Here is a 27,092-nt window from a genome sequence, read left to right on the forward strand (position 1 = left end):
ATCAGAGATGGAAAAGGACGGTTGCCATGGTAACCCCTGTCTTTTCCAGGGGACTTGGTCGGGTTGGGTTTCAAGGCATCACCTTTCTCCACAGGGAACACAGAAATGCAAACAGTGATCTTCTGTCTGCCACGGCGTGGGTCCAACAGTTCTTCAACCGGCTGGTACGGACCGGTTCAGGTCCGGTTCAGGTCCGGGTTCAGGTCCGGTTCAGGTCCGGGTTCAGGACCGGGTTCAGGACCGGGTTCAGGTCCGGTTCAGGTCCGGGTTCAGGACCGGGTTCAGGTCCGGTTCTGGTCCGGTTCAGGACCGGGTTCAGGTCCGGTTCAGGTCCGGGTTCAAGTCCGGGTTCAGGTCCGGGTTCAGGTCCGGTTCAGGACCGGTTCAGGTCCGGGTTCAGGTCCGGGTTCAGGACCGGTTCAGGACCGGGTTCAGGTCCGGTTCAGGACCGGTTCAGGTCTGGTTCAGGACCGGGTTCTGGTCCGGTTCAGGTCCGGTTCAGGTCCGGGTTCTGGTCCGGTTCAGGACCGGGTTCTGGTCGGGTTCAGGACTGGGTTCAGGACCGGGTTCAGGTCCGGGTTCAGGTCCGGTTCAGGACCGGGTTAAGGTCCGGTTCAGGACCGGTTCAGGTCCGGTTCAGGACCGGGTTCTGGTCCGGTTCAGGTCCGGTTCAGGGTTCAGGACCGGTTCAGGTCCGGTTCAGGTCCGGGTTCTGGTCCGGTTCAGGACCGGGTTCAGGTCCGGGTTCAGGACCGGTTCAGGACCGGTTCAGGTCCGGGTTCAGGTCCGGGTTCAGGTCCGGTTCAGGACCGGGTTCAGGGTTCAGGACCGGTTCAGGACCGGTTCAGGACCGGTTCAGGTCCGGTTCAGGACCGGTTCTGGTCCGGTTCAGGTCCGGAGAAGAGGTGAACTCTGAGTTTTCTACACCAGCCTCTGTCATTATCTTGTCTTTCTATCTTGACAGAAAGACATTCAGATGTTTGTCAGGAATGACAGAGCAGATCAGACGACGCGGCAGTTCAAACCATCTCCTACTCCAACATCTTTCTAACCATTAAACCAGGCAGACATTTACAGAGAGGAAGCAAAAGCAACTGAGGTGGGCCAGCAGAGCATCGAGTGGTGTCATTCAGGACGTGTGGAATATCGTCTCTACTTCCTGGAAACCGAGCCGTTAGCATGTTAGCATGAGCCTGACATCAGCCTCACAAAGCTAACTGCTGCTAAAGATCCGTCCTGCCCACAGCGTCTCCTCATTCAAGTTACAGCAACATTTAATTTACTTTTGGGATAAATTAAGTACTTTTGAATTTGAACCTAACAAATCAAAAACAGTCCTAGAAGTTGGGAGATGGTTGGTTCGGTTCCTTCTTTAGACTTTGACTATGCTAACGTGAAAACCTGGAAACCTGACGCCGTCTCTCCGGTTCAGATTCAGAAAAGTGACAACAGTATCACCACCTGCTGCCACATCTTGAGTGTTTGTTGCAACTTCTGAGCAAATGGAGGAAACAATGTCAGGGGAATGCAGTTAGGCTCTTCGTTACCTTGGTAACATCTTATCAGGTGATTAGAAATCCACTTGTTGAGAGAGGAGAGAGATGGATGTATGTGGGAACAGATGGCTGTAAAAGCCGTCTCCTCTCCATCCTGCCCTCTGCCGCCCCCCACCCCCGTCTCCCCGGTAACAGCCCCCCTCCTCCTGTTACCTGGCAGACGACGGGGAACTGCGGTCTGTTGACGTGGTGCCGATCAATCCCCAGCGGGAACACTGCAGCCAGCGCCATCATGCAGCCCACTGCTGTCATGTTGTTCAGGTAGGGCTGAGAGTTCTGGATGTAGCTGCAACAGATTCACAGCAAACACAGTCACACACACACACACACACCAAGACAACAACACTGCTTTCTGCTAGAAGGTGAAATTAGAAAGGATATGAAAGGAAACAAGTTGGATGAAATGTTCTGATTTTTGTTAACCGTTTGCGTGTTTTTCTGCTTTCGTCTTTTGTCGCTCTGAGAAAAGGGGCTGAAAATGGAAAGACTCCAGGGTTTCTCCTCTGAAGTGTGATTTCCAGGCACGAGGCTAATTAGTGTTGACAGAAAGCGACGTGTTGTCGTCTGTGCAACAGGACAGTTTCAGGTGAAAAACTATTTTTTCCAGAAAGAAAGGAAAATGTGTTGCGTTCTCTGCAGACACCCCAGAGACGCAGAAAACATTATTTTTCCTAATTAACTGTGAATTAGTAGAAATGTGTTGCTTTCACTGCAGAACGGCTGATCACAGGCAAACTGCTCACAACTAAAGGTTCATGAATTTAAATATGAATAAAATCATCGTTTTATAAAATAAACCAACAATGAGAGCAGTTAGTCATTTATAACACCTGGAGAAACATGAAATGAAAACGGATTCATTTACCGTCATCTCCCTCAAATGCCTCGATTATGAATAAAAGCCAGATGATGGAGAAGACGTCTCACATCTGATGATGTTTGATCTGATGTTTTTATGAAATTACGGGCTGACACTTTGTAATCCACATAATCTGCAGTAAAAATGGCCGTTCTTCAGACGCATCGCCTTAACAAGAAGCTCAACGCTGTACTGACAGATTTGGGAGCAATTTGGAGGTGTGTGTGCCATTACAGCTGGGAGTTTGCAAAATTAAAATCATAAAAAAGAAATGTTCCTTACAGAAACCTCTAGTCCCGAAAGCACAGAGCTAATCCCAAACTGCCGTACAATCTGTGACTGTTTTATAAAATCTCCTTAGAGGGAGAAATTCTTCATCCAGACAAATAAATCGCAGCGTTCAGAGGTTCACAGGTTCATCCCTCCATTTCACATCTTTATACATATATAGGCTGCTTTTATCCTCAGAAACCATCGGCTGTGTTTCCATGTTCTCCTCTCTGCCTCTAAAATCAGCTTTGGCTCCACCTGATGGTCAGAGAAGCTTCCATCCTAATTAAACCAACATGAGTTAACAGCAGAGCGCCAGGTGTGTTCGAGTTGAATCAAACTTCTCCAGCCTTCAGAGGATTTACTCTGCAGCTCATCCTGCAGCTCAGAGTCGGACTCCTAATCTTTCCTCCGCTGACCTTCCCTCATGTCGCCCTGCCGCTTATTTACACACATTAGCATATAAACACATTTACTAATGAACGCTGACCTTAATCCAACCTTTTAATATGTCTAAAACTTTAAATGCTGTCAGTTTTCTGATCACCTAATCCTCTTCGCTGCAGCCGACTGTCCTGCATCTTTAATTATAATTCATCCAGGAAAATGATTACATTTTGTCCGAGCAAACTGGATTCAGTTCTGCAGGTTCAGACGGTTTAAATGTGTTAAAATAAACTCCAGTTAAAATCTGTCACCCATAAACATGTAAAGGTCAAATTCTGTTTGTTTTGCCATTTTCCTGTAAATCATGAAATAATTGCAGCTGATTTTTCCTCTGACCTGAGAAGGTTAACATGCTGGGAGACTCATTTCCTACAGCGACACTCTGCAGCATGATCATGATGTTTTCATTTCTTATTGAAAATAATCGCAGCCTTTATGTTTATTCTGACAGATTGTGGTTAAATATAGATAAACTAAAAGTCAATACAGGATAAAATCAAAATAGCAGCAGTCAGCTGAATCAAACAGTGAGTCTCGTATCGGACGGATGAATTACACGAGCGATTTATTTCCAGCTTTTGCTTTTTTATCATCACAGCTTACAGATAATTCAGAGAAATGTTCGACTCTGCCCTGAATATTCAGAGTGAAGATTATTAAATGTTCAACAGCAGACCCAATGCACATTGATATGTGTTAATGGAAAGTTGAGTGGAAGGAAAAAGTGTGATCTATAAGGTGGCTGGGGTTTCAGCCCCATCCCTGATGTCGCCACTCCGGAACCAGAGGCAAAGAAAACAAAGACTGCTCCTCTTTTTCTGCTTGTCTTCAGAAAATTAGAAAGAAAAAATGTTTTTCAGGAGCCAATCCTCTTTTCAGAAGAATATTTCAGTTCATTTGGTCTCTTCTGCTCTGACTGACTGAACTGCAGCTGGTTGTTTCAGAAAACAGAAATTCTTCGAAATGTGGACAAACTTTTCACATTTATTTTAATTAAAATTAAACATTTCAGTTTAAATTTGCCTTACAGTCATATTCAGTAATTTTCACTCCACATCAGACACATTAAATGGATTAATTCCACTCTCCGTTTTAAAATCCTTATTCCTGCTAATTATGATTTTCTATCTTAGATTAAATCAGACCAATTAAATAAACATTTTAATACAGAAACTTAATGAAAGGTAAGTTTAATATGACTGAATTTATGTTAAAGGATTTAAAACTCAACATGTGAGGAAATGAGCGTTTTAGAAAGAAAATGTAGTTTTTGTGAATTATATCATATTAAACTGTATTTGGTGTTTGAACTGTTAGAATAGGAAGTTTAAGCGTTTTTAGATCAACTCTGAAATATTCAGTCCCCAAAAACACGGAGGGAAAAATAAGTAGAAGAAGAAGAAGAACTGTAATTTATTTATAGAAGTAGAACAAATAGATGCAGACTTTCTATTTGATTATGTTTTTGTAATTGTTGTGTTTTGTTTTACTTTATTCACTATTTTATTACTCATTTTAGCTTCTCCTTAAAGAAGAGACCATGAGACCAAGGCATTTGTCCCTCATGAGGAGATTCAGAACCAGCCTGACAGGCCGTTCAGGTCCATTTGGGTCCATTGGGGTCCGTTCAGGTCCGTTGGGGTCTGTTGGGGTCCTTTCAGGTCCGTTGGGGTCCGTTGGGGTCCTTTCAGGTCCGTTGGGGTCTGTTGGGGTCCTTTCAGGTCTGTTGGGGTCCGTTGGGGTCCTTTCAGGTCCGTTGGGGTCCGTTGGGGTCCTTTCAGGTCCGTTGGGGTCCTTTCAGGTCCGTTCGGGTCCTTTCAGGTCCATTGGGGTCCGTTCGGGTCCGTTGGGGTCCGTTCGGGTCCGTTGGGGTCCGTTCGGGTCCGTTGGGGTCCGTTGGGGTCCGTTCGGGGCCTTTCAGGTCCGTTGGGGTCCGTTGGGGTCCGTTCGGGGCCTTTCAGGTCCGTTGGGGTCTGTTGGGGTCCTTTCAGGTCCGTTGGGGTCCGTTCGGGTCCGTTGGGGTCCGTTCGGGTCCGTTGGGGTCCGTTGGGGTCCTTTCAGGTCCGTTGGGGTCCGTTGGGGTCCGTTGGGGTCCGTTGGGGTCCGTTCGGGGCCTTTCAGGTCCGTTGGGGTCTGCTGGGGTCCTTTCAGGTCCGTTGGGGTCCTTTCAGGTCCGTTGGGGTCCGTTGGGGTCCTTTCAGGTCCGTTGGGGTCCGTTCAGGTCCGTTGGGGTCCGTTCGGGTCGGGTCCGTTCAGGTCCGTTGGGGTCCGTTCGGGTCGGGTCCGTTCAGGTCCGTTGGGGTCCGTTCGGGTCGGGTCCGTTCAGGTCCGTTGGGGTCCGTTCAGGTCCGTTGGGGTCCTTTCAGGTCCGTTCGGGTCGGGTCCGTTCAGGTCCGTTGGGGTCCGTTGGGGTCCGTTCGGGGCCTTTCAGGTCCGTTGGGGTCCTTTCAGGTCCGTTGGGGTCTGCTGGGGTCCTTTCAGGTCCGTTGGGGTCCGTTGGGGTCCTTTCAGGTCCGTTGGGGTCCGTTCAGGTCCGTTGGGGTCCGTTCGGGTCGGGTCCGTTCAGGTCCGTTCGGGTCAGTTTGGAACCGTTTGGATCTGTTGGGGTCCGAGAACCCGGGCAGAACCAAGACGGAGCATCTGTTTTCTGGATCAGCTCTAGTCCAGCTGTGAATCACCGGAGCATCAAAACGTTTCCTGAACTTTGCTGCGGAGCTGCAGGTCAGGCTAAAACTGATCGATTCTGTTTCTGCCCTCTAACGAGACAAAGTTGCCTCAGAAAACAGCTTAGTGAATATATTTTGTTTGATCTGACTCGCACTGTTTTGGCAGACGAGAGCAGCACTGGGTGAAATTGCGTTTGAAATGTAATCAAAGCTGGAAGAGGGTCTGCAGGAGCCAGGCGCAGAGTCCCTGAGGAATGAACCTCTCCAGCTCCACCAAAGGCTGCGGTAAGCTCCGGACTAAAGGGACTTACAATCACTTTGACCTCAGTTAAACATACAAATACCACCTTAAAAAAGCCCGTCTGCTCAGACGTGTAATAAGGTTGCAAATCCCAGTTCAAAAGATATTTATTTTAAAGCACCTCTATTTGCATTTGGTCCTGGGCTGAGCTTAAGCTGCCACAACAAAACCTGCAGCAACACCAGAGAAATCTCTCCGCCCGACTTCAAAGGAGGAAACATTTATTCTTGTTCTGATTCACATCCAAAAAATGATTATTGACACTTAAAGGGAATGCTGGGAATGGTTAGGAGGATCCAGGTGTGTTGGAGCCATCAGCAGCCATCCTCACCGCTCCTACTTTCACCTCTGGGCTGTTATCCTGGAGTGGTGCTACATGAACAAACTCCAGTTACAACATGATGTAGCCAAACAGACAGATTCCTGGTTAGTGCACAGTCCTCATTATTCTAATGTTCTTCTCTGTCAGTCTGATACTCTACCCCCGTCTGCATGTGTGGAGCTTCACATCAATGGTGCAGCAAGGTGGAGGCGGGATGATGGTGTGGGCTCGTTTTGCATCAGATAAACTTTGTTAAAAACTAAGTGCAGAGATAAAAACTAAATTCATTACATTTTTAAGGAAACTTTATTTTTCACCAAAGTTTTAAGATTTTGACTGAGTCAGTTTAATTTGATTATTTTTTAATGACTTCATGGAAAGTTTTGCTGCAGGAAACCTGAGACTTTCCAGACCTGAAGGCAGATTGGTGACCAGTTCCTCCGTCCAGGATGTTTTTATTTACTAATAAACTATAATCTATAATTTTCAATGCATCCATGTGCGTCATTTATAAATTAACATTTGATTTCTGGTGATTAAATGAGACGTTAATGTTTGGTTTTGGTCCAACATTCAGCATCCATCTTCAATAAAACCAAATTTCACCAGAGATGATGAAACTTTTAGTTTCTATTAGAAAACTAAAGCAGAGCTGACTGCACAAAAAATAAAAACATTGTTTGGTTTTGAATCAGCCTCATATCCTTCAAATGCATTTTTAACTTTCATAAGTCTATGAGGGAAAACTCATCTGGACTTCCTGCGAACCCGTCGGCGGTACAAACAGAACATTAAATAAAAATAAGAGGAGAGAAGGAATGTCGTTCCAATGAATATTTCAGCTTTATCAGGACTTGTTGCCGTTTGTGGACTCACCGCACGTTGCCGTTGTAGATGTTGAAGGTCAGGCAGACGATGCCGAGCAGGATGCCGAGGCCGGCGAAGACGGACACCGACGCAAACAGCTTCTGAGACAAGAGGCGGTACTCCTCCAGAACCACGGTCCGGTCCGCCGGAGGCTTCCCGCCTGAACAGGAAAGCACAGGAGCCTTCAAAGGTCTGAGACGACGGTGAGTTTCAGATGATAGAAAGGCTCCGACAGCCTGTAATCAGTCAGTGCTGATAAATGATCCTGCTGCGCTAAAATAATTCAGTTCCACTTTTACAAACAGTAAAATCTGTAAAAACTTCCTGATTTCTGTAAAAACTGATGGAAACAGAAACAAGTCGGCTTCAGGGTTGTTGGTAAAACACTTAAAGCTGTTCTGTCGTGTCTGCAGCTTATTTTAAAACCACACTGCATAAAAGAACAGCCTGTAAGTGCACTGTGGGACATTTAAATAAATTTGACTATTAGATCTAATACTACGGTTGCTGATGTAAACAGAATAAATGAGGTAGCTTCCCTCCAAACTGCCATGGGAGTTTGGTGCAGCAGGAAACAGATTTTACTTTCAGTCTCGGTTTTCCTCCTGAATTCATTCGAATCAAACAGAAGATCACAGATTTGCTGCTGGAAGCGTCTCCAGTTCGGACCAGCAGACATCACATCAGACCAGACAGATCTCAGTCACTTCTGCTTCCCACCACACCGTTTCCGTCAGGCTGAGGTCTGGGCTTTGATTAGACCAAAGCAACAACTTGATTCATTTCCTTCTCAGCCATTCTGTTGGAGATTTGCTGCAGTGAGCCTCCGCTGTCAGACGGACGGACGGCCAGCAACATGCATTAAAAAACACAAGCAGGAATTAAATGTTTTGCAGATTCCATCCAGCATGTTGATGTTTTCATATCCGTTTCTTTTCTCTGACCTTCCTGAAAACATCGACACAAGCTCCACATTTTGCCTCATTTAAGATGCAGGAACAGCAGCTGGGAATAGCAGAACCTTCACTTCCTCACAACGGCAGCTTGCTTGGACCCCAAGTAGCTCCAGATGACGAACACTTTTCACGGCAGCTCTGACTCCATGGCTTTGTGTGTGTGTGTGTTTACAGGTGAGTGAGTAAAAACCTTTACAACAAGGCCAAGGTTAAAAGGTGCTCTGGAACAGCAGACATTTCACTCTGTCTGGCTCTGGCAGTTACACAACCTTTGCTACAGATTCAGTGTCTGGTCTGAACACGAAGGTCACACACGCAGCTCCTGCGACGTTACGAGCTGCAGCATGCAGCACAGAGTGTTAACAGATACAGGGACCGGGCCAGAGAAAAATGCCAACTCTACGATGACCTGCGTCCTGGAGGCTCCATGTTGGGAATCTGTTACAAGGAAAAGCTTTTCTTTGAGGAGAAATTCCCTTTGTGACTCAGATTTCCTTTGCTCCTAGTTGGGAAATGAGTTGGAGCCTCAGACGGCTGCCTGGGAGCAGGAAGGTCCCGGGTTCGAGTCCTGGCCCGGGATCTTTCTGCATGGTCACAGGGTGAGTCCTCTGCAGGTTCCTCCTGCAGTCCAAAACCATGACTGATAATTGACTGATTGGTTAATTGGTTTCTAAATGGTTTCTGGATAAAAACAAACGGTGGAAGAGTTCAAAGAAAGCTGGATGGAGATTTACGTTCCCGTTTATGTCCATCAGATCTGAACTTCTCCCTCCAGTACATGATGACCAAAGTGGCACTGACCTGTAACAGCTAACAGCAGCTAGTCTGGACAGCTAGCACCAGTAAACCCTCCTGGTTTCTGGCTTCCTGCTGGGACTCGGTCAAACTGAGCGTTTTGTTTTTCAGACCCAGACTCTGCCTCTGCTGTATTTACTGTTTGTGAGCAACGAGGCCTTTTCTGTCCAACCCCCACCCAGAGTACTGAGACTACAGCACTGCAGCAAAGCCACTGCAGCAAACACTGGCAAAAACAAACTGCTTCATTCAGTACCTGGAAACTAAAACTGTGATCCAGTAAATGTGTCAATGATCCATAATTATGTCCCCAAAGCTTCCTGGTGATTGTAGAACAACAACAAACTGTTTTAATGTTTTTATTTTAAAAAGTCTCAAATCGTTTCTATTTCCACTGAATGTTCTCGTTTCTCTGCGTGCAGCTCCAATCTCCAGTTTTATTAGCTGTCATGGTAATGACTTTTATGAGCACATGTTAATCTCTCTGCTCATGTTGCTTACTGTGTGACTGCAGGCAGAACCTCACTATAGATCTACAGGTTTCTCTGTTCAGAAGCTTCATTCTTAGCCCTAAACAATAAATGTAACCTAAAGTCGCCGTTCCAAAATAAAGGCTGTGGTGTAATTCAGTTATCTAATAAGGAGATATATCAAATATACTTTACTTATTATTAAATCATAATTCAGTTATGGAGTCTGTGGTCATAATCATGTAACTGCAGACAACATGACCTGATGAAACTCCGGTTTAAATCAAACATTCAGACAGCATGAGCCTCATTCACCTCCAGTCAGAAGATAAACTGCTTTTGAGACTCGAGTTTAAGTCGAGTCTTGAGTTTTAGGATGTTTTCACACCTGACAGTGAACTCAGTTTGATTGAGGATCAAAGTTGCAGCTGCTGTGGTTTTCTTTCCACTGCACTGAGTCAAACCAAGCAAAACGTTTCAGGAGCCTGTTCCCCTCCTCGCCTGCGGGGGCGCTGTACCAAAAACGTCTGAAGAAAATGACATAAAACCCTCAAAAGAAACAAAAAACAAAAACTAAATTGGAGCGGCATCAGATTTTAGCGCTTGGTGGATTTCTCCTTTGTCTTTGGCTAAAAACCACGAGACATTTCTCCTGCTAACGCAACGCTAGTTTTTGTTTTGGTTGTTTTTACCCAGAATGCCCTGTGCTGCAGTCCACTTCCTGCTTTTGGTCCACTTGTTGTTCACATATGCACTCAAACCGAACCAGAGTTCAGTTTTACCCAAACTAGACTGTTTGAACGGACTTTCTGCCCAAACGGACTGGAGTTGGATTACAGCAGACTGACGATGGCTGCTGGGAATAAAAGCTGAATTACCGACACACGAAATGGAAAATCCCAACAAATACTGCATCCAACCAGTCCTCAGTCAGTCTGACATTGCACAGAAGTAACAGATCAAATTTAGCATCTCTAATTAAAACTGAATGAAATAATTCCTCTGACTGTAATAAAACATTTTATAGTTTTCTCTGGAGGCTCTGACTGTTAATTGGTGATGTAATTTATTTTTTCAGAGTTGTAATGAAACATAATCTGAGATCCTAAAGCTGAGTTTTTCCCAGAGTTTTAGATTTGTGACTGTCTCCACCAGGTTTTGTTTTATCCACGCAGTCAGAGGTTGTTCGCTCAGAGTAAAGCTCTCCCTGACTGAGACTGAAAGTCTAAATAAAACACCGGGGGCTTCAGTGGTTAAGGAATGTGTGTATTAACCACCGAATTATTCATGCTTGCGTAGCTTTACACCAGAAGAACTCCTCAGTGAGACAGGGTCAAACACGGGCAGATGGACAGGGAGCCTCTTTCACACCCAGCAGCCTCCGACTGTCTGTCTGCAGGAATCTGCGCCTGCCTGCAGATCCATGCGTGTTCATCTGAGCACAGCATATGCAAATGTGGACTAAATAAATCCCACACGTATGTGGATCTAGACTTCAAGCATGAGTGAACATGCTCAAGTGCGAGCCCGCGGGAAGCCTTTCTGCATGCGCAGAGCGAGGAGTGTGTGCATGTCAGAGGGGAAGCAGAGCAGGAGTGTCAGCGCTGCGTGAAGCTGATGTGTCAGATGTCAGAGGAAAGTGTCAGAGCGTCGTCCCTGCAGGGCGTCGAGACGCCCATCACGCTCTGTTTAGATGCTTGTCACCTCAGTCACACAGCGAGTACGTAGCTGGTGACATCTGAGCGAGAGGAGATATTTATTAGCATGTAGAGTGTTACCTTCCACATTGTCACTGGCTAAAAAATGAAGACCTGAAGGGGAAAAGATCTGAAATGAAGTTCAGGATTTAGAGAGAAATCGTCTCTTCCTTCATCTCTACACACCAACAGGAACTTCCTCAGTTCATCAGGATTTTTCACCAACAATTATATGAACTGGTTGCAGTTTCAAACTAATTCAACAGGTGGCGCCTCTGAGCTGGTTGGGCAACTGACAGAATCCATTCAGCTATAATGACCAAAGCTTTGAGTAGGCCAACTTCTGTCAGAGATAATTTTGCATTTAGGTCTTTAGTAATTATGCAAACTCTGAAAAAGTTCAGCACTTTTATCTCCCCTAAACTGATTTTTCCAGATAATTTATAAAAAGTTTATTTGGCTGTTTTGTAAAATTTCAGTTGAATGGAATTAAACATCTTTTTTAAAGTTTTGGTTTCTGAATGTTAAGGGGAAAGTCACGTCACCGCAAATATGAGATTTAAAGCCTTCATCACAAACAGAAGAACAGCTGAGCTTCAACCTCCAGAGCATCGTAGATAAAAAGTTTAAACTGAAACTGCCCACCTGAACAAAGGGATGTTATCTTTACTGCACTACGTCCAAACAGCACTTTCTTTGCTTTCACTCCTTTGTGAAGAAAACTGATCATCACAGTCTCTATGGGCGTATATTAATCAAACATCAGGATGAATAAATTCCTCTCCTGCTCCTCTGAAAGCTGATGGAGCGTAAACGTCTGTCAGACTTCTGCGTTAGGTTGGATCTCTGCGTTGAGGCTGACTGACAGCTCAAAACTTTTCCAAAGATCCGAAACATAAACAACCAACAAACACCAATTTATTTTTTATCAAGAGATGATGCATTGCACAAAGATAATTCAAAGCAACAGGCCTATTATTATTTATTTCCATTTTAAACAAAAGCCCTCAGGACTTCTTTCATCCTTCCATCTGAACACGCCAGATTTCCTCCAGGAATCCAGATACTGAGGTTTAAATGTTTCTCCGTTGCCAGGTACAGGCGGTATGATCCACCAGTTCATGAGAAAACAAATGGAGAAGATTCCAGTCCCAGTCAGACTAACACACTGGTTGCTTTGTTTGTTTTGTAATATTTTGTTTGAGCCAAAGCAAAGAGCCACTGGAAAAAGGCATTTCACAGGTTTAAGAAAAAGAGAAAGTTGCAGAGTAAAGAGGAAGATGAGCAAAGAAAAGAAAGAATCTCACAATGAGCCATGAAAAACCAGGAGCTTAAATACTGAGGTAGTGATGAAATGTGACAAAAGCAACAGATGAATTGATTCCAGGTGGAGTGGAGCAGCTGAGGGGGGGAGACTAATTAACACAGAGGAACCGAACTGAGACTCCAGGATCCTCAATAATATAATACACAATGATCTAATGATCTAATACACAAAGAACAAAATACAAGAAACTAAACGACCAGGAGTGAATTCATATGGCAACACCTTGATAACAATAATGAACACAAAGAAATTAATTTGATGGGAAGACGTGTCCAACATGAATAAAGCAACTAAAACGCTTGTTTGTCCAAATGCTAAAAAATGTTTCCTTTTCTGTTTCATGTTTTAAACTGGAGCTGATCAGCAGTCAGTACGAAAACACAGAACGGCGTTTTGTTCGTCCACATCAGTGAGCAAACCAGGAACCATTTCCTGTCATACTTCAAAACAAGAGTCCAGAATAGATGCTGGGTCTCCATCTTAAAACAGCTACTTATTATTATTGTCCATAATAATAACGACATTATTTCCCCTGATAAAGTGATAAAGGTAACGTCGTTTCAACAAGAAATATTGTACCATCTTAGTGTCATGAAGTCTCGTTTCACCTGATTGCCGAACTCTACGTCTGAAAACAAAGCCAGCAGCAAACAAAACAATAAATATTACAAAAATTTAAAATCCTGAGTAGCAATATTAAGATATTGATTCAGTTTTGTGAAGAAATGTATTTAATTTATGTAATATCTGGATCTGGATTAGCTGCTAAACGGTTTGGTTATTTTTTGTTTCGCTGGTTTGTCACTCGTCACTTTCATTTTCACAGCCACCTGGCGGAGCACCAATCAGTTTGTTTACTGTGCAGGAACATTTTTGATCTCAGCTTTTTAGTGTTTCCCTACAGAATGCCGCAACAAACCTGTTTCAAACAAACATCGGGCTTTATGACAGACAGGAGGAAAATATTAGAGGCTTTTAAATTCCTTCTAGGGTTCTTAACGACTTTCCAAGACTTCTGAAGTCTTGTTTTCATCAAAATCCTTTTTTGTTTGCAGCTCTGTGTCCATCTTTGTAGAGCGTTTCAGCAGAAATCCAGCCTGCAGTAATAACAAGCTGCACGATTGTGCATTGACCCATAATTTTTACTCTTCATGTAAGAACAGAGGAGTGTGATGTTAATCATAATCCAACATTTACCTCTCAGGGTTTTACTGAATAAGATGCTTCACCTTTACATCGAAGTCAAAACAGACAACTAAATATGGAGCCAGAACCAACAATGATGAATATATTAGAGAGAACAGCTTGCCTGAAGATAGCCAACATGACACAGTCCTGGAGTTCTTTAAAAAGCATGCAGTGCAGTAAAAGTGTCAGAGTCGAGTCGACTGAGAACCCTGTGGAGGCTAAATTCATACCAGCTACAGATCCGGCCTGCGCTGCTAACAGACAGCTGAGCGATGTGAAATGACAAGGCTCATTCGACCTCGGTGCCAACTCCAATCTAACTCAGCAAAACTCTGGATTAGCCTTTGGCTCATCTGGTCAACAGAACAGTGAGGCTGACAGACCAGCGGATGGACTGAAGCGTCAGCTGCGGCTCGACACTCTGGTCTTACAACAGCCAAGTTTCACAACTCAGACCCAAAGGAAACGGTTTCTGAATGTTTTTACATATCCGATGCTTTCTTTAAATGAGATCCGTTAGTTTCTCCCCTGTTGCTGTGTAATTCAGCCAGTCATGGCAGGATGTGGTCAGGAATGCCTGGCAAAAATCACATTTATCTTTGCTTCTCAGGAAAAGTTTAGTGTTGAAAATATTTGCAATGTCAAGAAGAAAATGACAGAATAATTTCCTTGTGCGGTGGTAGAAGCGGTGCATGCCTAATTTTAGGCTCAGCTGGTTCAGTGACTGGGATTCAAAGTAAACCTCTGGTCACATTTAATGAGCTGCCAATCATGGAGCGCTACAACACAACGCAGCTAGCAGCGCGTCTGACCAATGAGTCACCACCTCATTTTAAACTGCTTCACAATCATAATTTATCATGACTGAAATTATTTAACAACTAAGATTCAAACGTCAGTTTAGTTGTTTGAGTCCATTTAGTGCCTGGCTTGGGATGCTAATGCTAGCCAAGCTAGCATTTTGTCTAGCAGGGAGGCCTAAACGTTTCAGGATTCGCAAAAAAACGCTACCATTTTGGAGTTGGTGGCATTTATCGGAAATGAAACGACTCAACAGTTGAGTTGAGCTTTTCTTTTGTTTCCATCCAGTAGGTTCCAGAAACGAAGCCGGCAGCTTGTCCAGTACAGTTTCAATAGGAAACACCTGACTATAATTTAGACCAGGTAATTTACAACATGAAGTTCCAACACTTTTCACTTGCTGCAGTTCTCTTTCACACTTCACTGTCAAACCAACCAAACCCTTTGAAAAGCCTGTTCCCCTCCTCGCCTGTGGGGGCGCTGCACCAAGAAACACTGACGCAAACGACAAAAATGGAATCAGATCTTAGCGCTGGTAGCATTTCTCTTTTGTCTTTGGTTAAAGACAACAAGACATTTCTCCTGCTAGTGCTAGCTGAGGATGTTTGTTTTGGTTCCATTTACCCAGAATGCCCTGCGCTGCAGTCCACTTCCTGCCTTTGGAGCAGTTTCCAAACTGCTTGGCGTTCGCATACGAATTCAAACCGACCCAGAGTTAGTTTGTAGACAGACCAGAGTTCACACCTTCACAAACGAAGCGGAGTTTCTACATAAACAGACTGGAGTTAGATTACAGTGAATTAATCAGAGATGGACTTGGATCTCAGTCAAGGTGTCTGAGCCATATTTTCCTTTAAATCTTACATTTTCCCTCCGTTTTAAGGTTTTCATACATGGACCCAATTAAGAGTCGTCTTTCACTCTGGTGAATAGCTACACAAATAGGCCTGTTATGCTACCATATTAAATATTTAATGGGAAGCTTAAGGTTATAAATGTGAGTGAATGAATGAACAGGAAGCCGGAGTATTCCTGAGTGCGTGTGCATGTCAACTGTCCATTCACTTATTGTGTTTGCAGCACTGATACCCTCCTCCGTCCTTGATGAAAGAATCGGGACAGGGTGTTGCCATGGAGACCCTGCTCTGAAACAGTTGCCACAGCGATTAGAAGAAAAGCTGAGCTGAAGCGGTTGTTAGGGCGACCGAGCAGCGAGTGAGAAAGTGCCGCGTGGTGCAGGCTGGTGGTGTGGGGGGGCAGGGGGCTGGTGAGCCCTCGGTGAAATGATTGGAGGGGTTAAATGGAGAACCGCTGTGTTTACTCCACCCTGTCAGCATGGAGCAATTCAAGCTCTCAGCCCCCACCTCCCCTTCCTCCGCTCTTCCAGAAGAAGACTTCCCTGAACGGAGTCAGCCCCAAAGAGCAGGAAATTACTCACTTACCCCCAACAAAAAGATGTCACATGGCGGCGCCTTTATTTGGTGAACAGTCAAAAACAAAATCAGGCTGCAGAAAGGGAGGGCAATTTCTCAAAGGAGGCAATTAAATATGTTTTGTATCGCAAATGAAACTCACATCTGACCCTTTAGAGGCAAACTCAGCTGCTTCTCACACATTAGAGGCTTCTGGTAGCAACAAGGCAACGCAAAGAGCCGGACATGTTTACGGGTCAACCATGCTTCACCACGGACGCCGACCTGGAATCTGAGCTTCTTCAGGACTCGGTTAAGCCTTGGCAGGCATCCGTTTCCTTAAAAGCCTAAAACAGGGCAGCTTTCACTGGGACACGAAGGATTGATCAGTGACACGCTCCGTCCGTAGACAAGTGTGTCACCTCTGCAGGGAGCAGCCGGGCCAGTAAACAGGCGCAGCGCCGGCCGTGGTGTTGGAGGTAAATCAACATTAACGGGTTTTCACGGTGAAGTAGGAGACAGGCTGCAGACTTCCAGCCAACACTGTGGTCTGAGCTGCACAAGTTCTGGTCCAGTTAGCCTGTGAGGTGTCAGGCAGAGACGTTTAGCTCATTAAAACGTTTCCTGCTTATTAAAAAAAGAGCGTTGGTTATCTCTGCTGGTCATTAGGATAAGTAAAAATCCTTTTTTTATTGCAGTATTTAACCTCAAACCTGCTTTTCTTCTCTGTTCCATTTGATAGCTGCAGGAATTACAGAAAATCACAACCACTTGAACATCCACTTGATGAGCGGAGGGATGCATTTACCCAAACCGTTCAGAGAACACAGCATCACCCGTTCAGAAAGTTTCATACGGGGGAAAGCAGTGGCAGCTTAAAGACTGACAGCGAGCGAACGCTGCCAATAACAGCCCTTCATCTGGAAAACCTAACTACAGCCAATTGCACTTAATGTGCATCAGATTTGACACAAATGCGTTGATGGAACTCTCCTCTGCCCCAGTGCGATTAACTATCCGCCTGCTGCAATATGACTCAAAAACCATTTTCAAACATGATGCAATGCCTGTACTGAATGGCTTTTTATCTAGTTGCAATGGAGAGTTTTAGAGGCAAATTGTTCCAGACTTGAAAGATTTGGAAAAAGACATCGGAGTTGTAATATTCTGAAATGATTGTGTAGATTCCAGGCAACCGTTGATCAGAAAGATGTGGTTTACCAGAACATGCGAGTTAAATCTGATACATAAGTGCAATATGGGACTTCCTGTTCAGATGGGGGAATTATCAGAGTAATGAGACGCTGAGATCATCTTTCAATCAGGATGGATGGATGGATGGATGGATGGATGGATGGATGGATGGATGGATGGATGGATGGATGGATGGATGGATGGATGGATGGATGGATGGATGGATGGATGGATGGATGGATGGATGGATGGATGGATGGATGGATGGATGGATGGAAGGAAGGAAGGAAGGAAGGAAGGAAGGAAGGAAGGATGGATGGATGGATGGATGGATGGATGGATGGATGGATGGATGGATGGATGGATGGATGGAAGGAAGGAAGGAAGGAAGGAAGGAAGGAAGGATGGATGGATGGATGGATGGATGGCAGACGGTCGGATGTCTCACCGATCCAGACGTCGTTGTTGAACCAGCTCAGGTTCATCTGGGAGCTGTCATAGTAACCAATCTTCTTATAACTTCCTCCTGCAACATCAAGAGGAACAACAGGAGCTAATTATGTGTAATTCCTTCTGTCACAGAGCGAGTAAACATGTATTTATAGCGCAGGTATTTCTGTCAGTGCAGCCCACGAGAGCAGCAGAAATGAGATAAACAGCTAAAGTAAATGATGGATGAAAAGCAGCATGGGGAGGAACAAGGGGAGAGAAGGAGAAAAGGGGAGAGGGGGACCGGGAATGCTGATGAGCTGCGGGTGGGATCAGGCATTCCAGTCAGGTCGCCTCATCCTGGATGTCAAATTACCTCAACGCCACGGCAGGAAGCGGGAGACGCAGCGTCACGGAGACAAGGGGGCCGGATTAGAAATTTTTATCCGTTAGGACGCCAATGAGAACAGAGGTGGAGAATAATCCCCCACCTTATCTGGAGCTGGGAAACTCATTAAGTCACTGGTGACAAATAGGATGCCATTTCCAGAAACGGCTTAAAACCGAGAGGCTTTTGGCCAATTAGAGCGAAGCCTTGAGTCACCACATTCCTGCATTAAGTCTGTTAGCATGCGCCGCTACAGCGTGAACACTACAGCCAGCAGCTGCAGCAGCAGCTGAAGCAGCAGCTGAAGCAGCAGCAGCAGCTGAAGCAGCAGCTGAAGCAGCAGCAGCAGCTGAAGCAGCAGCAGTAGTAGTAGCTGCAGCAGAAGCAACAGCAGCAGCAGCTGAAGCAGCAGCAGCAGCTGAAGCAGCAGCAGTAGTAGTAGCTGCAGCAGAAGCAACAGCAGCAGCAGCTGAAGCAGCAGCAGCAGCTGAAGCAGCAGCAGTAGTAGTAGCTGCAGCAGAAGCAACAGCAGCAGCAGCTGAAGCAGCAGCTGAAGCAGCAGCAGCAGCTGCAGCAGAAGCAGTAGTTGCAGCAGCTGCAGCAGCAGCAGCAGCTGCAGCAGCAGCTGCAGCAGCAGCAGCACTGCCTCTCTGAGTCTGCTGTGGGTTTACCTTGCAGTTGTTCGATGAGGGTCATTGCCATCCTGGAACCCTGAGCGTCAAACACCACGTGACCCTGGAGAGGACAGAACTGGGTTAGAAAACACACACACAAACGCGCACACTTGGAGTCAGTCTGGAAAATAAAACTTTGCTTTCAGCTGGAAGGAGTTTGTGTTCAAGATTAAGAACAGCAGTAGTTATTTTGTCCATTTTCTTGTGGCTCCAATCAAGCATTGTTATTACTGTTATTAAGAGAATAACTTATAGGCCAAAAATAAAACATAACTGCTGAACGGCTCAGTCCAGAGTCGATAAATTCATCCAACGGCCGAACCTGATCCAGGCGACGTTGGAAGGAGGCCTGCATGTTTCCAGTGGTTTTGTTTGAGTTCACAGCCAACAAGAGGGGCTGTTGAAATCGCTGCGCTCAATTGACTCCTTTCAGGTTCACAACATGAGCTGCCAAATGTAAATGCCACACTGGGAATCGATTATGGAGCTTTCATAGGATGAACAAATATTGATGCGATGCCACAGAGCCGTCAATGAACCAGCCTGAGAGCGGACGCCCCGATCAGATCCGTTTCACAAGCCCAAACTTTTCCTCAAATCATGATGAGAAAAAGTTCAAAATGAAGCTGGGCTTTCAGTCCGCTGAATGCTGTTCAAAAAGACTGTCAGTATTTATTTAGATAATAGTAACGTAGTCTAGTAATCGATTAATTGTTAGCTGGAGAACACAAACTCAAAAAAGGGAATTAGCTTAAAAAAAACAAACATTCAGAAACTGTACAAAATATATAAACACTTTGAGTTGAAGATAAAAACCGTTGTCTGTAAATGTTTTCCTCAGGTCTCAGTTTTTGCTTCTCCTGGTTCAGATTCACTGTAGAAACACTGATGATGTTTTCAATGCAAGAAAATGTTTTTCTTATTTAACAAAAAAATCTGAATTTCTCATTTGCATATTTTAAAGGTTCATGTGGTTTAATACTAAATCTAGAGAATGTCATTTTTTATTAATCAATTAATTACTAAAACAATCGTCAGCTGCTCAAACTCTCCTGGAAACCAGAAAGGCTCTGAAAAGTTCCTCCCAGTGTCACTCTGCAGCAAATCTCTCTTTTCAACAATAAAGAATAAAAACATTTCTGTCCTAATGTTCACAGACAGGACTTCTGTGGGAGCCGATTCCCTACAAAGATTAATGTCAGAATAATTTCCCTAATTGTTCTGATTAGACCAGTTCAGTGGAGACGTCACTCAGAAGTAGTGAGGTGCTTTTGGATGTCGGTGGATCCAGAACCTCTGCAGAGACGGACCGCTCTGAAAAGTTCGTCTCATAACGGTTAGAGTCCGACTCACACGGAAACTTTATTTCCTGTTTTGTTGACCTCCTGCACTCACCGAAACCCCTTCAAAGGAGCTGGTGTTGAGCGCTCTGTAGATCTCCGAGGTGATGTCGTGGTTGTTGTAGTTGAAGTCCTCCAGCCGCCGGCCCTTGGCCTTCAGGGGGGCCACGGTCTTGTTGAGGGCCAGCGCCAGGGCCCACACCGCGTCGAAGGCGAGGGGCGCCTCCTGGAAGCCGCCCGTCTCCTCGGGGTTCTTCCCCCCAAGACGAGACATCAAGGCTCCCAGAAACTCCTGTGAAGTCTGGCGGAGCGAGGAGAGATGGAGAGGAAGAGAAGAAACAAGTCGAACCGAGTTAACACAGAAAGCTTTCTTACACCAATCTGCAGGGCTAAAATCCATCAACTAAGCAGCATTCTGGAATGATGTGTTCAGTTTGAACTTGGAAATTGGATTCCTGAACTTCAAACTGCAGCACGGCTGCCTGATGTGGAGAAAAACTGCAGTAAAAACTTTTTATTTGAACCTCATTCAGTTTGATTTAAAGGGGATCTATTATGCTAAATTCACATTTTCCTTTTGTGTTTCTGCTGCTTCAAAAACATCCAGGTGTTTTCCAGTTGATGTTTTTTGGTGTCTGGAAAATGAGCCATTTCAAAAACCTCCAGAATGTGACATCACAAATCACCTAGCAACCTCAGCAAAGCCCAGCCTGTTACCTAGCAACCTCAGAAATGCTCTAGCTGGTCTTACTGATGTATATGTTGTACAATGACTGCTGGAAAAGACAAGTGCTTTGTTGTTGATTTACCATCCACAAACCACTTCCTAGAGTCTTGCTGGTTTTGCAGGAGTCTCCACTTCTGCTTTTCAAAGATGCATACTTGTATAATTGTGGATCTGTTTGTGAGTTTGTGAGTGGGTTGGAGGGGCGTGGCCAGCAGTAGATTATGTGGATTTAAAGTGACAGAGTCCTAAAGCAGCTGAAAATAGGAGACTAAATCTCATTATCTATGCATAATTTTGTGCAGAAAATGTGATGAACTTGTTTGGTAGCCCATAGACCAATCATAATGTCTTAAAGGAGCATAACAGGTCCCCATTAATTAATTCAGACAGACTGCTGCTGAACTTTTCCAAGTTTACAGTCTTTCAGTACATTGAATGTAGCATTAGCTTGTGCTAATTACAGTTATCCTTGTCATTAAGTACAACAATGATCAATCCCCACTGGTTTTCCAGCTGGAACACAGATGAGTTGGTTGAAGCTTGATGTTATTTCTCAAACTGATTAATGACTTCAGAGGGAAATAATTCAGCTGAGCTAACTACTGGAAACGAGCGGCTCCATCCCAGAGGAAGCCGGGAGACACACAGGCAGTTAAACTCCTCTCAGCACGCTGATCAATCACTTCCTGGTTTTCCCTCTGTGGACATTTTTAAAGAAATGTCCACAGAGGACGAGATCCTGCCCCAGTGGAGGAGCTGCAGTATGTCAGGGTCTTGTTCATGAATGAGGGAAAAACGGAGCGGGAGATCGATGGGTGGTTTTGCTCTTATGGATGAACTGAGGTTTATTTCTGTCTGGTTTTTTTAATTTCATTTCAGCAAATTTTAAATTCTGAAAGCTTTTTTTGCTTTTAAATGCATGAATAGGAATAGCTTTAATGTATTCATTTTGCACATTATGCTTGGAAATGATACTTTAAAGTATAAATATTTGCATTTTACTTTGTGCTATCCAACAAATTAAAGCTATTTGCAAAACTGCATTAAAATCATATTTTAGAGGAAAAATAATCATTAAAAATAAGTGATCAAAAGGAACAAAACCACTTTCCCTCAGGTCTATCTGAACGTTTTCCACCAATCAACAGACAAAGAAAAAAATGACATTTGGCACCAGCAGCTTGCCATATATCCGTTCATCAGACTGAGCAGAAATCTTCCCTGCATGTCGCTGGGCTGGCCTGGAGGATCTGTGAAGGACGCGCTGACCACACGGCCACTCATAACCCCGGCGTTTTATTCGGGAATAAAACCGCCTGCTGGGATCAGAGCTGTGCCAGCTAAGCTAACTGCAGGCGAGCCTGAGGGACCAGGAGGGACAGTAAAGGTGACCACAGAGGCACACACTCCGCTCCGCTTGCTTTCTTTCTGTTTAATGTGTTTATTAAAGCTCATTAGCATTCAGAGCTGGGCCCACCCAGATGACTGCTGCAATGTCACATTTGGCCAAACATGCCTGCTCTCTTCAGCTTCTAGATGTAAAGATTAACCGAGGTTTTTAATCGATGCATAAGTTGTTGCTCTGGAGCCAGCAGGGGTCAGACGAGATGACGGTAAAACTGGAGCAGCAGAGGAGATAACATGACGGTAAACTGCTAAAACACAAATCAATAGCAGTATGGCAGCCAATAACTGGATCAATCACAAACTCATTACTGTGGCATTAATGCACAACTAATCATTTACAACCATTGTTTATTTGCTTTTGTACCAAAACCTAAACAAATGTTGACTTTTCTTTGGGTTTTTTACCCAAACTTAGAGACTAAACTCTATTGTTCAGTTGGTGTTTCTGCTGGATTTGCATATAAATTTGGTCACAAACTCTGACAACTTGAGAAAGTCTCAGAGAGTAAAATCTCTCTGATTCACTGCAGCACATCATTAAAAAACAGAGTTAAATGTCCTCTAAACTTCTGGGCCATCATGTCGATGTCTTCAACATGAGTAGGTTTTAGTACAAAATACTAAAACATGTCATTACATTTTCATAAAACAAAATGTGAAAACCTGTTTCATTTCCAGGCTGCGTCTATGAAACCACCTGAAAGGCTGAACGTGTCTCCATGTTTTCCTACATCCTGGTCCTTCAGGGACATGAAAACAAGGCCGAGACGTTTTTAAGAAAACAAGCTGAACCGACTCGATTTAAAGTCCACACTTCCACCAACAGCATTTAAATGGAGACACAGCAGATGGAAACAGTCGCTCTATAAAGACTGAAAGCTTCTCACTTCTTTTCTTGCAGGCAGTTTTTTTTTTTTTGGTGCTTTTGTGATAAAACACCAACTCTTCCCCCCGAAAGCGGAGACTCCATTCATCCAGCCGTCTCTCCGGATCCTTTCAGGATAATTAGGCCTACACACCTCCGATTCAGTTAAGTCAATTTCATCTGATTGAAATTCCTCCCCGGCTTTTGCCATTTGAATCTGCCGCTGCCCACTGAAAGGCAGCTGACAGTCTGCTCCGGCTCGGCCCGCAGCATCACTCCAATCTGCCAATTTCAGCTCAGATATTGAATTTGAATGGATCTGACTGTAAGCAGGAGGTCTGGCTGTAATTCTTATCAACTGCCGAGCGGCGCGCGGACAGCTAAATCCGCAGGTAGTGGCAGGTGCTGCTGGAATATAAACAACAGCTGCTGATGAAGAGGAGCAGACAGGAGGAAGGTGGGAGGAGGGAACGCTGACGGAGAGAGACGGATCATCAGAGCAACAACTGGACGGATCCGGAGAGGAAGAGACAACGTGAGACAATTAGAGGACGGCGGGAATCTGAGCTGCTACTCCAGAATCTCTCTAAATGAACGAGGGCGAAACGCAGCAGGAGCATCCTCAGCGGATTCCCAACACTAAACGGATTCAGGTCACACACAGTTCACCCAAGCCTTATCATTATTGTTCCCAACACTCTGGCTGTTACAGAAATAACTCGCATCTCAGGGGATTCCATATGAGAGCCGAAAAGTTTACAACCACGAATGAGCAGACGGGGGCTCAAACCGCGTCGCAGGAGAAAATCCAGGAGAGAAGACGTGACGGGTCACTGAGGCAACCACAGAATCAGGCCAGAATCCTTCTCCAGTCCAGAAAAAAAACATTTTCACCATTTAACTGATAAAAAGTGTTTCAACTTTTCAATTCAAGATGGAAAACTGATAAATGAAATGAGTTCAGACAACATGTGGCCTTCAGACGCAGCGTGACGACACAGAAAGTCAAAACCATCTGATTCAAGTTCATCCAGCAGGGCTGGAGGACACCAACCGGCTCAGAGCACATCTGGAGAACCCAACCAAAAACCTGTCAGCATAGAGAATCAAAACTAATGAGAAACTGGAAATAAATCACTGACGACCCGCAGAGAGCCGAGCAGCCGAGCTCCGACAGGACGGACTCAGAAGTCGTCATTTCCGGTGGGCGTCAGGAAGACGCCTCGCCTCCTCGGGTGGATCAGACCTGAGATCAGACTCCTGCTCCCTCCTCTCCTGAACCAGGGCATAAAAACTCTCACTCCCATTTTCTACAGCCTCTCTGCTTCTTATAAACCTCTTTCAGAAAAAATGGGACAGCAGGACAAGATACAACCTGTGGCTTTTTAATGCAACTGTATTTTTATGCAGCATGTTTGAGTTTCAGAGAGCTGCTTTCTGACTGTTGATGGCGTTTAAAGGTTTAATCTTCTGGTTGTATGTAAGTTAACATTTGGTCTTCATTTGCTTTTTTCTTCGTCTTTAACAGCAGGACCATCAGACAGAAGGAACCGTTCGTGTTTGAATCCCTTATGGACTTCCCAGTAGGTCAGGTAAAAAGTGCAAACACCTCCAAATTGCACCTACATGCAGCTGTGCTGGTTGCTAAGAGACCAAAGAAAGAAAGTTGTGGGATTTTCGGTTTGCAGTTTAAATGCTGTATGTGTCTGTAATACAGAGGAGAGTATGGTCAGTGTATAAGGAGCCCAAAGCATCATCCCTCCCAGGCCGTGCTCCTGCTGATGAAATGGTTTCAGTTCGGCTGAAGGTCTTTACTTTGGTCTCATTTCATCCTGCAGTCATTTTCTCCTTCAACCCTTCCAGTCGTACTTGCTAAGTGTTTTTCATGAACTTTGACCTTTAACCTGGCAGCTGAGGCCTGTAGAGTCTCAGACGGAGCTCTTGGCTTTTTTTGAACATTAATCCGACATCAGGAAGATTTTTCTCCTGGGTTTTATGGTTTATGCCAGGTGTGGGCATTAATCATACTGATTATCAATTATTGTGATACATTTATAAGAATTTTGATTTATTGTTGTCACAATAAATTCCACTTAATGAAGCTAAAACTCTCCACACTGTTGGGACTGTTAGTTTGATGTTTTTCGATAAAAACATTGATAAATATTGACAGACAGATTAACTGGACATGTTTCCTCATGTATTTTTTGCTACAACATGCAGCTACTTAAAAAAGAAGGAATAAGTTTTTATCACTTTTATTGAACTGTACCACAGAATATCATGATAAAACTTTAAGTCCATATCTAGTTCATGGTTTGTTTCTGATTATTTTATATTTTTCAGTATTTGTAGATTTTCATGGCTTGGTTTTGTTTCCCATTTCGTTTGGGATTTTTATGTCATGTGCTTCAGGTAAAGCGATGAGCAGCACCTGCTGCACCAGAACATCTTCTCTAGAGCCGTCATATTTTATCTGACTTCCTGCCATCCGTTGCCACGGTTACGGATCATGCTGTGAAAGCGGCGGATGCGGGTCGAGCCCTCACCATGTTGGAGACGCCGCGGACGGTCTCGGGGTTCAGCATGACGATCTCCGTGGTAACGTGTCCCTCCACGGCCTCCGTCATGTTCTCCACTGTGCAGTTGATGGCCGGGTCTTTGATCTTGAACCAGTTGTCGGCATACCAGCCAATCAGAAACCAGACGTGCTTCTTCCCGTACAGCTTCTCCTTGAACACCTGCAGCGGAGGGAAAGGGGGACCTGTCAGTCCCGGAGACGGCGAGCCAGACGTGGTGGACAGGGAGGAAACACACCGACCTCACAGAACACCTTCCTGGCCTCGGTTTCATAAAACAGCCCCACAATGATCCTGGCATCCTGGCGCTGCATCAAATTAGCAGAAAGTATTGCTTAGTTACATCAGCAGCATGAATTTGACTTCACAATATCGCAGCTTGATGTGGCAGCACAATGTGCCAAAGTCCCGCTGCTTGACAGGATGGCACATATTGCTGTTCAGGAGCTGATAATTAGCGTGGCGCATTAATTTCCTCCATCAAGTCGCCTCTATGCTAATGGCGTCGTGTGCAGCTGTGAGGCGGAGGAGGAAGGAGACGGCCAGCAGCCGAGGTGAATTTTTAATCAAAGCACCTTGAGGTTCTTGACAGCGACAGCCGGGTCGGTGAGGAAGCTCTGACGAACGCTGATCTCGATGCCTGCCTCCTTCACCCTCTGCTCCAGATCATCCAGAGTCTGGCAGATGAAAGGAAGGACGGGGTGGGGGGGCAGAGAGACACGCAGAGAGGTGACAGGTTGAAAGACAAAAGCAAGTCCGACAGGGAAAACAAAACTAATAACAACCTGGAGTGTATATTGGATATATAGAGGATGAGTGTGTGCGAGATAAACAAGAGAAGCAGGGAGGATTTTTTTAGACATCAGCTGGAAATGAGAAAAGTAGAAGGCGAGATGAGAGAGGACGCAGCAGAATCATTAACTTCTATTACAGGAAACGGGCCAGGTGCCGCGGCATCGACCGCCGTCCTGAGGAGGATGTATTGCTTGATCAATATTTCTCACAACCAATACACCAAAAAAAATCCCTCATCAGTCAGCAGCAGAGATTGACTGTAGCCAGAGAACACAAAAGAGCTAATAAACAAACACCGAGAGGCGGGAGGACAATCAGGAAACCAAAGACTGCAGTGATAAAACAAAGAGCCGGGGTGAAAACATCACCGGGGGCTCGGGGGCTCGGGGGGGCGGTCACTGACCGAGGTGAAGACTTCTGTGGTCTGCTGGATGGTGGCGATGCGAGACCAGTTCCACTTCTTGAAGAGCCGCACCCTGGTGGGGTTATGGAGGGTGGCAGACGGGTGGGTGCGGAAGAAGGTGGGGAAGCGCTGGCGGTTGGACAGCGCTGGAGAGCTGGAGCCGTAGGACAGCTGGGGACAGAGAGGACAGGGGGGACAGGGGGAGAGAAGGAGGACAGGGGAGGACAGGGGGAGAGAGGAGGACAGGGGAGGACAGGGGGGACAGGGGGGACAGGGGGAGAGAAGGAGGACAGGGGAGGACAGGGGGACAGGGGAGGACAGGGGGAGAGAGGACGACAGGGGGGACAGAGAGGACAG

At 45.2% G+C, this 27,092-nt stretch overlaps 1 protein-coding gene across 2 annotated transcripts in view; it reads right to left on the reverse strand.

Moving 5' to 3' along the window:
* The window catches only part of gabbr1a (gamma-aminobutyric acid (GABA) B receptor, 1a), a 96,257-nt gene that overhangs the window by 21,453 nt on the left and 47,712 nt on the right, over positions 1-27,092 (reverse strand). For both annotated transcript variants that reach the window (XM_014991415.2, XM_088014328.1), the window contains 9 exons: positions 26,736-26,906; positions 26,113-26,214; positions 25,780-25,845; positions 25,508-25,699; positions 20,015-20,260; positions 18,617-18,680; positions 17,577-17,654; positions 7,298-7,448; positions 1,710-1,842 (listed from right to left, as the gene is read on the reverse strand). In XM_014991415.2, the coding sequence (XP_014846901.2) occupies positions 1,710-1,842; positions 7,298-7,448; positions 17,577-17,654; positions 18,617-18,680; positions 20,015-20,260; positions 25,508-25,699; positions 25,780-25,845; positions 26,113-26,214; positions 26,736-26,906 (1,203 nt within the window). The remainder of the gene's footprint in view (positions 1-1,709; positions 1,843-7,297; positions 7,449-17,576; positions 17,655-18,616; positions 18,681-20,014; positions 20,261-25,507; positions 25,700-25,779; positions 25,846-26,112; positions 26,215-26,735; positions 26,907-27,092) is intronic.

Source organism: Poecilia mexicana, unplaced genomic scaffold (genome assembly GCF_051168715.1).
Source record: "Poecilia mexicana isolate PSO_F unplaced genomic scaffold, ASM5116871v1 scaffold_16, whole genome shotgun sequence".
Taxonomy (NCBI): domain Eukaryota; kingdom Metazoa; phylum Chordata; class Actinopteri; order Cyprinodontiformes; family Poeciliidae; genus Poecilia; species Poecilia mexicana.